The sequence below is a fragment of the Oncorhynchus gorbuscha genome, linkage group LG03 (assembly GCF_021184085.1).
Source record: "Oncorhynchus gorbuscha isolate QuinsamMale2020 ecotype Even-year linkage group LG03, OgorEven_v1.0, whole genome shotgun sequence".
NCBI lineage: Eukaryota > Metazoa > Chordata > Actinopteri > Salmoniformes > Salmonidae > Oncorhynchus > Oncorhynchus gorbuscha.
Genome location: NC_060175.1, coordinates 16,848,077 through 16,860,536, shown reverse-complemented (window position 1 = coordinate 16,860,536; position 12,460 = coordinate 16,848,077). Strand labels below are relative to the sequence as shown.

Sequence of the window (12,460 nt, the reverse complement as noted above, 5' to 3'; positions counted from 1 at the left end):
TGGAGTAAAAAGTACCCCAAAAAAGAAACTTAAGTAGTACTTTAAAGTATTTTTACTTAAGCACTGCTTCCATGCACCTAATCCAAGTTTTTCCAACAGTTTTCTGTGCAGGCCAAAGCAGTTTGTTTGGGGAGCGTGCGCGCGCGGAGGAGAGACGTTGGGGAAAAGGGAGAGCGAGAGTGAGAGTCAGAAGACAGCATCAGAAAACCACCAGCATGGGGTCTTGGTATTTACAGTGATACGACCAATGCCCATCTTTTCTCGTCTTCATTCTTCAAAGGACACGCATCGGTCTCTTATTCCGGATGTAAATAATGCTCAAGTTGACCTAACTTAAATAGTTCGCGGAAGATTCATCAGTGGGGCTCGACAGCGGTGCTTGTCTCTCATTTAAAGCGTTGGGTCTAATGGGAGTCGATATAGCTTCATTCTTCACACTCCGACGGGGGTGGTGAATTGCGAATAACGCGCCTGATCTCTTTTTTCCTTGACCATTGATTTTTGCAATGTGAGCTTGTTCGACTCTGCTGTGTCTTTAGGCATTAAGAGGATTTTCCCCATCGCTGTTTAATCACGCTTCGGTCTTGAATCGATTCATTTGGAAACCATTTGGACTATATAACATCCAGACACCTGGACCTTTTGATTGACTACCAGGGGAGACAGTGCTGACCTTTGTGGAAGATTTTTGTTTGATCTCCATCTTTCAGAGACAACGGGGTGTTCTTATCAAAACAGTTGCTGAGGAATCATTGACGAAGATAGGGGGAGATAGAGACGAGGGGAATACGAGATAACGCCAGTGGTGGGGGAACATGCTGCCTTCGCAAGATGCTTCCAAGATTTACCATGACAACTACACGCGGAACTCGCGGGCCATTGGGGTTCTGTGGGCTATATTCACCATATGTTTGGCCATTATTAACGTAGTGGTGTTTATTCTGCCCTACTGGATTGGGGACAGCGTGAACACCCCACACGCAGGCTATTTCGGCTTGTTCCACTACTGCGTGGGCACTGGAAACTCCAACCGGGAGCTCACTTGCCAAGGAACCTTCGCCGAATTCAGCGGCATCCCCTCGAGCGCGTTCAAAGCTGCCTCCTTCTTCGTGTTGCTGTCCATGGTGCTAATCTTGGGTTGTATTGCCTGCTTCACCCTTTTCTTATTCTGCAACACTGCCACTGTCTACAAGATGTGCGCCTGGATGCAGCTGCTATGCGGTAAGAGATTGCCGTTTGGGTAGCCATCTCCACGGATGCGCGCAAATTCATGCATTCTGCTCACGAACATTGATGGGTCAATTACTTTACACACTGTTCGTTGACGCGTGAGTGTGCTGTTGCAGCCTGTGTGTGTGTGTGTGTGTGGGGGGGGGGGTCCATTTAGCCATAGCCTACATCATGTATGATTTAATACCTGTATAAGTTCATTTGGTTATTATAATTTTATAATTCTGTGTGTAATGCCAATGACACTAGTGTAGGCCTATATGGCAACAATGAATCAGACAATTGAAATAGAAAATATTATTTTCTTTTTTGAGTAGTTTTGAATAGAACCCAGTGAAGGACATGTAAAACAAAACAGTGATTTGCCTAGCATCAATGAGGCCGTATGAGCTCTTGTCATGCCCTGATCTCTCCACCCCCCCCAGGTGTCTCCTGTTTTCCCCATTAGTCCCCGGTGTATTTATCCCTGTGTTTCCTGTCTCTTGTGTTTCCTGTCTTCCTGTCTCTCTCTGTGTCAGTTCGTCTTGTTTTGCCAAGTCAACCAGCGTTTTGCCTAGCTCCTATTTTTTTCCTAGTCCTCCTGGTTTTGACCCTTGCCTGTCCTGACGCCTAACCCGCTTGCCTGACCTCTCTTCCTGTTCTGATCTCGAGTCTGCCTATCCCCTTGTACTGTTTGGACTCGGACCTGATCACTGAATCCCTGCCTGTCCTGACCTTGAGCCTGTCTATCGCCTGGTACTGTTTGGAGTCTGACCTGGTTTATTTTATTTTTATTTTTATTTCACCTTTATTTAACCAGGTAGGCTAGTTGAGAACACCTTTATTTAACCAAGTAGGCTAGTTGAGAACAGGTTCTCATTTGCAACTGCGACCTGGCCAAGATAAAGCATAGCAGTTTGAACAGACAACACAGAGTTACACATGGAGTAAACAATTAACAAGTCAATAACACAGTAGGAAAAAAAATAAAAAAAGGGGAGTCTATATACATTGTGTGCAAAAGGCATGAGGAGGTAGGCGAATAATTACAATTTAGCAGATTAACACTGGAGTGATAAATTATCAGATGGTCATGTACAGGTCGAGATATTGGTGTGCAAAAGAGCAGAAAAGTAAATAAATAAAAACTGTGGGGATGAGGTAGGTAAAAATGGGTGGGCTATTTACCGATAGACTATGTACAGCTGCAGCGATCAGTTAGCTGCTCAGATAGCAGATGTTTGAAGTTGGTGAGGGAGATAAAAGTCTCCAACTTCAGCGATTTTTGCAATTTGTTCCAGTCACAGGCTGCAGAGAACTGGAACGAAAGGCGGCCAAATTAGGTGTTGGCTTTAGGGATGATCAGTGAGATACACCTGCTGGAGCGTGTGCTACGGATGGGTGTTGCCATCGTGACCTCTGAACTGAGATAAGGCGGAGCTTTACCTAGCATGGACTTGTAGATGACCTGGAGCCAGTGGGTCTGGCGACGAATATGTAGCGAGGGCCAGCCGACTAGAGCATACAAGTCGCAGTGGTGGGTGAACTCTCGCCTGTCCCCGACCTGCCTTTTGCCTACCCTTTTTAGTGTAATAAATATCAGAGCCCAACCACCTGCGTCCTGTGTCTGCATTCGGGTCTCGCCTTGTGCCCTTATAGCTCTATTTGTTGTTGTTTCTTTTACTGAGAGAATTCTGACAAAAACAGGAATAACTGTAACAGCAGTTTTGTTTGTTTGGGATCTCTGACCTTGGTTTATAGGGTTGTATTTAAAGGCTGTATGCCGCCATTTCTGGGTAATAATTATGTACATTACTGTAATAGTTCAATTGTTTAAAAAGAAACAAAAATAGCTTCTCAAGCAATAATTTTGCTCTTACTGTCTGGGACTGATCTGAGTTGGGAGGGGAAGGGCACCAAAGCAGGGGAGGGGCCTAATGGAGGTGAGAGGTTTGGAACTCTCTTTACCATTGGTCTATTACAATTTATATCGTCTGGTGATGTCACCAGGCAAGCCAAAACTCCATTCATGCCAAACTTTCTGATTAGAAGATCCTGAGTAGATAGTTGTTGGTTAAAAATACAATCAGGAAATAACATTTTTTTCACAGTTTTACAGTTAGTTTCATAAACTGCTGTATAATACAAAACACAGCATAAACATAAATTTGACTGCACTGGGCTTTTAACTAAGCTTTTGTGACAGAAACATGATTTCTGTCACTGTGCCATGCGGTTCATGCACCCACTCTCTCTAGTCTGAGCAAGAAATGCGTGCACACACAGGCAGTAGAGGGAACTGATTATTTCAGCTCAGGTGTCACGTACCTGCCACACACACGCCAATTCACATATGCGCTCTGTCGCACAGAAGCCCCTCACTGATCTCTAATTGCACAACCTCCAAATTAATTATACATTGTGCAAATAAATGCGCTCTAAATGTGTGTAGCCACCAACTGTGAATTCAGGTGAGAGTTGGGTGACAGGCCTGTTGATGAGAAAGTTTCAGTGCAGGTTTGAGACTGAGATTTGGAAATGGATGAGTATTGGCTTTGTTATTTTGGGAATAATTTTGCACCCACACACAAACACTTCCCAGCATTTGCAAAATGGGGGAATTGTGGAATCCTGAACCTGCTATTGCCCTATTTTGCTGCTTAAACACTGTATATAGCGGGTTGTAGGGGTTGTTGTGGATTATAGGGGGTTATAGGGAGTTATACAGGGTTATAAGGGGTGGTAGGGAGTTGTAGGGGGTTGTAGATTGCATTGGGTGCTTAGCAGTGGGAGAAGGGAGGAATATGGTGGACCAAATATCTCTATACATTTTCCTTCTCTCACCTTTTCCTGTGCCTGGTCCCTGTCTCTGGAGAGGGAGGATAGGAGAGAAACTGAGAGAGAGAGGGAGAGGACACAGCTACAAATTCACAGCTGAATGACACTAGGATATATTGGAACAATGGGAGGCTTGATCTTAGCCTGGACCCATATTCATAGTGTCTCAATGTATGAGTGCTGATCTCAGATCAGGTCCCCCCTCTTCTATGTAATTTGATTCATTATGACCCATTAGGCAAAACTGATCCTTTCTGTCGGTCCTTCACCTTACAGTCATCATTCAAGATAATCCTCTAACAACCCCACTTCTCAACTCTCCCTCAGGCAGCACAGTGAAAGGAATATGCTTTGCGACTGTGATATTACAAAGGCCAAATATCCCAATCCAGCGGAGCACATCTGAGTCAAACAGAAAGGTGAGACGGAGAGAACTCGGTGAGGTGGTGCATATGGATGGTTGAGGTTTTGCAAAGGCTGCTGGGAAATGAAGTCCAGTGTTAGTGTGAGAGGGGCCGTTATTAGGCATGGCTGGGTCAAATTTCGTTAATGAAGAAGTGTTGAAATCATATAGGACAACTTTTTCTGGATTTCTCTCTATTTTCCCTTGTGGAATGGGCGAGGCGTTGGAACCCTGAATGTATATGGTCTGATTTCCAAATGGTACTCTATTCTGATTCATAGGGGTTGGGTTAAATGCGGAAGACACATTTCACTTGAATGCTTTCAATGCGTTCAGTTGTACAACTGACTAGGTATCCTCCCTTTCCCTACAATGTATACTACTTTTTAACAGAGCCCTAGGCCCTGGTCAAAAATAGTGCACAATAGTGTCGGAATTCATAATACCCATAAGACCTATAGGTCAAACAGGGAAATGGTTCCATTCATTTTTCCACCATTCCACCATTAATGTTTCCTATGGGGTAATTGTAGAAATATTTAAATTAAGGGCTGTGTTTTGTGGAGGCTTACCCTGGATTGACATTTTGATAACCGTGCAAATCTCTCTCGGACAAGGTGACTTTTATCAATATATTCGGCACTATTTACTCTTAGATTCGAAAATGCTAATTAGCATAAAAGTAGACATGTAAAATTAGAAATCCCTGCAAGCTCCTGCACATTATCTCTAGCCATCTTTGCAAACAGATATTGTGTCAATTTAAAACTTGCACAAGACAAATCACAGAATTGTCCATTTAAAGAAATGTAGACGATTTGATTCATTTTTACATTTAGCTAACATTAGATAGTTAATCCGGAGATTCTTACCTTTGTCTCGATTCGGCCGTCTCGTCCAGATCATCATGGCATTTGTAGTTCTTTATGATAGCCACATTAGCAGCTAATTAGCATGTCATTTTAGGGGGTCAATACAGGCAAATATATTGATAAAGGTCACCTTGTCCTGGAGAGATTTGCATGGTTATTAAAATGTCATGCCAGGGTAGCTTACATGAAACACAGCCCTTATTTTAAGTGTAATTTAACGTGTACTTTAAAAAACGATTGGAACCATTTCCCTGTTTGACCGCTAAGTTGTATGGGTATTATGACCCATACTGTGGTACTCTATAAAGGGAACAGGTGCCATTTTGGAAGCTATCTATCAATGTAATACTAAGCAGTGGACTTCCATCATCACCTCTGTCACCAGCAATACATTAGTAGGCAACAGACTCATTGAATGCAATCCAGCTTTATGGATAGCAGAATGTTTTCATTCAGTGTAATATAATCTCTGTATGTTATTCTATAGAATCTCTATCATTCTATAAGAGCATAGGTGTACCGTCTGTCATGCAGTGTGCTTACCTTTTCATCCCCCATTGAGTTTCCCCCTCTCTCATGAGACGTTGAGACGCGCAAAAATGAAAGCGCCAACCAACCCATTTAACCATGGAAAAGAGACTAGGATTATGGCTGAATACAAACTATAGTTATTCCCTCCGCAATGCAATCAAACAAGAGAAATGTCAGCATAGAGACAAAGTGGAGTCACAATTCAACGGCTCACACAAGACATATGTGGCAGGGTCTAGAGACAATTACGGACTACAAAAAGAAAATCAGCCACATCACAGACACTGACGTCTTGCTTCCAGACAAACTAAACACCTTCTTTGCTCGCTTTGAGGATAATACAGTGCCACTGACGCAACCCACTACCAAGGACTGTGGGCTTTCCTTCTCCGTGGCCGACGTGAGTAAGACATGTAAACGTGTTAACCCTCGCAAGGCTGCTGGTCCAGACGGCATCTCTAGCCGTGTCCTCAGAGCATGCGCAGACCAGCTGGCTGCTGTGTTTACAGACATATTCAATCTCTCCCTATCACAGTCTGCTATCCCCACATGTTTCAAGATGGCCACCATTGTTCCTGTACTCAAGAAGGCAAAGGTAACTGAACTAAATGGCTATCGCCCCGTAGCACTCACTTCTGTCATCACGAAGTGCTTTGAGAGTCTAGTCAAGAATCATATCACTTCCATCTTACCTGTCACCCTAGACCCACTTCAATTTGCGTACTGCTCCAATAGGTCCACAGACGATGCAATCACCATAACACTGCACTGCCCTATCCCACCTGGACAAGAGGAATACCTATGTAAGAATGCTGTTCATTGAGTATAGCTCAGCATTCAACACCATAGTACCCTCCAACCTCTCATCATTAAGCTAGAGGCCCTGGGTCTAAACCCCGCCCTGTGCAATTGGGTCCTGGACTTCCTGACTGACCGCCCCCAGGTGGTAGAGGTAGGAAACAACATCTCCACTTCACTGATCCTCAATAATGGGGCCCCACAAGGGTGCGTGCTCAGCCCTCTCCTGTACTCCCTGTTCACCCATGACTGCGTGGCCATGCACGCCTCCAACTCAATCATCAAGTTTGCAGACGACACAACAGCAGTAGGCATGATTACCAACAATGACAAGACAGCCAACAGGGAGGAGGTGAGGGCACACGACGTGTGATGTCAGCAAAATAACCTCTCACTCAACGTTAACAAAACAAAGGAGATGATCATGGACATCAGGAAACAGCAGAGGGAGCATCCCCCTATCCACATCGAAGGGACAGCAGTGGAGAAGGTGGAAAGTTTTAAGTTCCTCTGCGTACACATCACAGACAAACTGAAATGGTCCACCCACACAGACAGTGTGGCGAAGAAGGCGCAACAGCGCTTCTTCAACCTCAGGAGGCTGGAGAAATTTGTCTTGTCACCTAAAACCCTCAAACTTTTACAGATGCACAATTGAGAGCATCCTGTTGGGCTGCATCACCTCCTGGTACGGCAACAGCACTGCCCACAACCGCAAGGCTCTCCAGAGGGTGGTGCGGTCTGCACAAATCATCACCAGGGGTGAACTACCTGCCCTCCAGGATACCTATAACACCCAATGTCACAGGAAGGCCAAAAAGATCATCAAGGACAACAACCACCCAAGCCACTGCCTGTTCACCCCGTTACCATCCAGAAGGCGAGGTCAGTACAGGTGCATCAAAGCTGGGACCGAGAGACTGAAAAACAGCTTCTATCTCAAGGCCATCAGACTGTTAAACAGCCATCACTAACACAGATAGGCTGCTGCTTAAATACAGTCTTGGCTACTTTAATAAATGGATCACTAGTCACTTTAATAATAACACTTTAATAATGTTTACATATCTTGCATTATTCATCTCATATGTATATACTGTATTTTATACCATCTATTGCATCTTGCCTATGCCGCTTGGTCATCGCTCATCCACATATTTATGTGTATATATTCTTATTCCATTCCTTTACTTAGATGTAAGGGTTTTCTGGTGAAAGAGAAGCGGACCAAAAAGCAGCATGGTGGTTATTCATGTTCTTTAATTTATAAAGAAACTACACATGAGATAACTAACAAAAACAACAAACGTGAGAAAACCTAAAACAGTCCTATCTGGTGCAAACACAGAGACAGGAACAATCACCCACAAACACACAGTGAAACCCAGGCTACCTAAGTATGATTCTCAATCAGAGACAACTAATGACACCTGCCTCTGATTGAGAACCATACTAGGCCGACACATAGAAATTCCCAAAACCTAGAAAAACAAACATAGACTGCCCACCCAACTCACGCCCTGACCATACTAACTAAATACAAAACACAGGAAATAAAGGTCAGAACGTGACATTAGATTTGTCTATATTGGGTAGTTGTTGTGGAATTGTTAGATTACATGTTAGATATTGCTGCACTGTTGGAACTAGAAGCACAAGCATTTTGCTACACTCGCAATAACATCTGCTAGCCATGTGTATGTGATCAATACAATTTGATTTGACTTGATGATTTGACATAAAATTGAATGTTTTTTTATGGGACTTCTATAACTGTTTCATCCTCTCGTGCCAAACCAAACTGTGCTGGCTTAGATATTTAACTTTCACCTTGCCCTTTTCTGTAGGGTTTCAACTACTACAGTATGGTGGGCCAACACAGTACAGCTTGGGTTGGCTCTGTAGTTTGAAATGTTCTCTACAGCTGCATATTATTTTCCTATTTTTCCCCTCTCACTCCATCGCCCCTACTCCCTTCCCTCAGGTCTAGCCCTTGTCGCGGTGGCAGGGTTTTCCCAGGATGCATTGTGTGTAGCACCAGGTCGGCAGACCTTTGTTTCCGTAAGCACTTCATAACTACATCCCTTCTATACCAAATTACAGCTGGCTTCAGTTTTGAGATGTACCAAATTACAGCTGGCTTCAGTCTTGAGATGTACCAAATTACAGCTGGCTTCAGTCTTGAGATGTACCAAATTACAGCTGGCATCAGTCTTGAGATGTACCAAATTACAGCTGGCTTCAGTCTTGAGATGTACCAAATTACAGCTGGCTTCAGTCTTGAGATGTACCAAATTACAGCTGGCTTCAGTATTGAGATGTACCAAATTACAGCTGGCTTCAGTCTTGAGATGTACCAAATTACAGCTGGCTTCAGTCTTGAGATGTACCAAATTACAGCTGGCTTCAGTCTTGAGATGTACCAAATTACAGCTGGCTTCAGTCTTGAGATGTACCAAATTACAGCTGGCTTCAGTCTTGAGATGTACCAAATTACAGCTGGCTTCAGTCTTGAGATGTACCAAATTACAGCTGGCTTCAGTCTTGAGATGTACCAAATTACAGCTGGCTTCAGTCTTGAGATGTACCAAATTACAGCTGGCTTCAGTCTTGAGATGTACCAAATTACAGCTGGCTTCAGTCTTGAGATGTACCAAATTACAGCTGGCTTCAGTCTTGGATGTACCAAATTACAGCTGGCTTCAGTCTTGGATGTACCAAATTACAGCTGGCTTCAGTCTTGAGATGTAGCAAATTACAGCTGGCTTCAGTCTTGAGATGTAGCAAATTACAGCTGGCTTCAGTCTTGGATGTACCAAATTACAGCTGGCTTCAGTCTTGAGATGTAGCAAATTACAGCTGGCTTCAGTCTTGCGATGTACCAAATTACAGCTGGCTTCAGTCTTGAGATGTAGCAAATTACAGCTGGCTTCAGTCTTGAGATGTAGCAAATTACAGCTGGCTTCAGTCTTGGATGTACCAAATTACAGCTGGCTTCAGTCGTGGATGTACCAAATTACAGCTGGCTTCAGTCTTGAGATGCACCAAATTACAGCTGGCTTCAGACTTGAGATGTACCAAATTACAGCTCGCTTCAGACTTGAGATGTACCAAATTACAGCTGGCTTCAGTCTTGAGATGTACCAAATTACAGCTGGCTTCAGTCTTGAGATGTACCAAATTACAGCTGGCTTCAGTCTTGCGATGTACCAACTTACAGCTGGCTTCAGTCTTGAGATGTACCAAATTACAGCTGGCATCAGTCTTGAGAGCAGCAATTTTTTTTAAATGGTACATTTTTATTTCACCTTTATTTAACCAGGTAAACTAGTTGAGAACAATAGGCTTCCGTAAGGGAATGGAGGGTACAATACTACATGGTTTGCTCGACCGGTGTTGGTCTATGACATTCCTTAAAAAGTCAAAATCAAACAAGTGGAACGATTATTGACAACATTCTTTTCAAATATATTGTGTATTTCTGTGAATGTCTTTTTTAAAACTGGCAACCGTTTGTCATGCTGACACAAGCTCAGCTATAAGCTCATGGCCTATAAAAGACAGGCCACATAGGTGGTTTGCTGGGTCAGTGCAAAATAGTGAAGTGCAGCCAAATTCCATTAGATATTGACTGTCGGCTCCAAAGGTGTCAGTCAGGAAGAGCCCAGACAGGCTCCCAATGACAGGTTTCCTCCAGTGTTTGTGGGCTAAGAAGTTAAGAACTCTCTGACAGGTCATCAGAAGATAAATAATTGGAAGAAACCACATCAAACCTTTCATTGAACCTTTCTGGAAAAGTTCACTCAATAAGATATTGAGTTGCTGAATCCAGATAAATGTTTATTTCCAAAACGGTTAGCTCAATGACATGAGTAAGATCCAGACAACGCAGAGGAGAAAGGGTTTTGACCACACTTTACATTACATAGGCATTACCCCAGAGTACCTATGAGGGAATAACTGCAATCATCCTGTACACAAGCGCATTCAGTAGATACATATGTACTGCTGTATCGATGTAATACAAGTAGAGACAAAAATTGCTCATGTGGAACTACTGTACCTGTATTTATGTTATTTCTAGCTTAATATATGTACCTATAAACCTCTACTACACCACTGGTAGTGGCTTCTGGGATAAGACCTATGTAATGGTCTGTGTGGTAGTGGCTTCTGGGATAAGGCCTATGTAATGGTCTGTGTGGTAGTGGCTTCTGGGATAAGGCCTATGTAATGGTCTGTGTGGTAGTGGCTTCTGGGATAAGGCCTATGTAATGGTCTGTGTGGTAGTGGCTTCTGGGATAATATAATAATAATATATGCCATTTAGCAGACGCTTTTATCCAAAGCGACTTACAGTCATGTGTGCATACATTCTACGTATGGGATAAGGCCTATGTAATGGTCTGTGTGGTAGTGGCTTCTGGGATAAGGCCTATGTAATGGTCTGTGTGGTAGTGGCTTCTGGGATAAGGCCTATGTAATGGTCTGTGTGGTAGTGGCTTCTGGGATAAGGCCTATGTAATGGTCTGTGTGGTAGTGGCTTCTGGGATAAGGCCTATGTAATGGTCTGTGTGGTAGTGGCTTCTGGGATAAGGCCTATGTAATGGTCTGTCTGTGTGGTAGTGACTTCTGGGATAAGGCCTATGTAATGGTCTGTGTGGTAGTGGCTTCTGGGATAAGGCCTATGTAATGGTCTGTGTGGTAGTGGCTTCTGGGATAAGGCCTATGTAATGGTCTGTGTGGTAGTGGCTTCTGGGATAAGGCCTATGTAATGGTCTGTGTGGTAGTGACTTCTGGGATAAGGCCTATGTAATGGTCTGTGTGGTAGTGGCTTCTGGGATAAGGCCTATGTAATGGTCTGTGTGGTAGTGGCTTCTGGGATAAGGCCTATGTAATGGTCTGTGTGGTAGTGGCTTCTGGGATAAGGCCTATGTAATGGTCTGTGTGGTAGTGACTTCTGGGATAAGGCCTATGTAATGGTCTGTGTGGTAGTGGCTTCTGGGATAAGGCCTATGTAATGGTCTGTGTGGTAGTGACTTCTGGGATAAGGCCTATGTAATGGTCTGTGTGGTAGTGGCTTCTGGGATAAGGCCTATGTAATGGTCTGTGTGGTAGTGGCTTCTGGGATGGCTTCTGTGTGGTAGTGCTTCTGGGATAAGGCCTATGTAATGGTCTGTGTGGTAGTGGCTTCTGGGATAAGGCCTATGTAATGGTCTGTGTGGTAGTGACTTCTGGGATAAGGCCTATGTAATGGTCTGTGTGGTAGTGGCTTCTGGGATAAGGCCTATGTAATGGTCTGTGTGGTAGTGACTTCTGGGATAAGGCCTATGTAATGGTCTGTGTGGTAGTGGCTTCTGGGATAAGGCCTATGTAATGGTCTGTGTGGTAGTGGCTTCTGGGATAAGGCCTATGTAATGGTCTGTGTGGTAGTGGCTTCTGGGATAAGGCCTATGTAATGGTCTGTGTGGTAGTGACTTCTGGGATAAGGCCTATGTAATGGTCTGTGTGGTAGTGGCTTCTGGGATAAGGCCTATGTAATGGTCTGTGTGGTAGTGGCTTCTGGGATAAGACCTATGTAATGGTCTGTGTGGTAGTGGCTTCTGGGATAAGGCCTATGTAATGGTCTGTGTGGTAGTAATGGTCTGTGTGGTAGTGCTTCTGGGTACTTCTGGGATAAGGCCTATGTAATGGTCTGTGTGGTAGTGGCTTCTGGGATAAGGCCTATGTAATGGTCTGTGTGGTAGTGGCTTCTGGGATAAGGCCTATGTAATGGTCTGTGTGGTAGTGGCTTCTGGGATAAGGCCTA

The 12,460-nt window shown here is 43.9% G+C and overlaps 1 protein-coding gene across 1 annotated transcript in view; it reads left to right on the top strand.

Annotated features, from left to right (window-relative positions):
* Nucleotides 1-247: 247 nt before the first annotated feature.
* LOC124016440 (LHFPL tetraspan subfamily member 4 protein-like) overlaps nucleotides 248-12,460 on the top strand; it is a 28,187-nt gene continuing 15,974 nt past the window's right edge. The window contains exon 1 of the mRNA XM_046332009.1: nucleotides 248-1,221. Coding sequence (XP_046187965.1) covers nucleotides 816-1,221 — 406 coding nt within the window. The 5' untranslated portion in view covers nucleotides 248-815. The remainder of the gene's footprint in view (nucleotides 1,222-12,460) is intronic.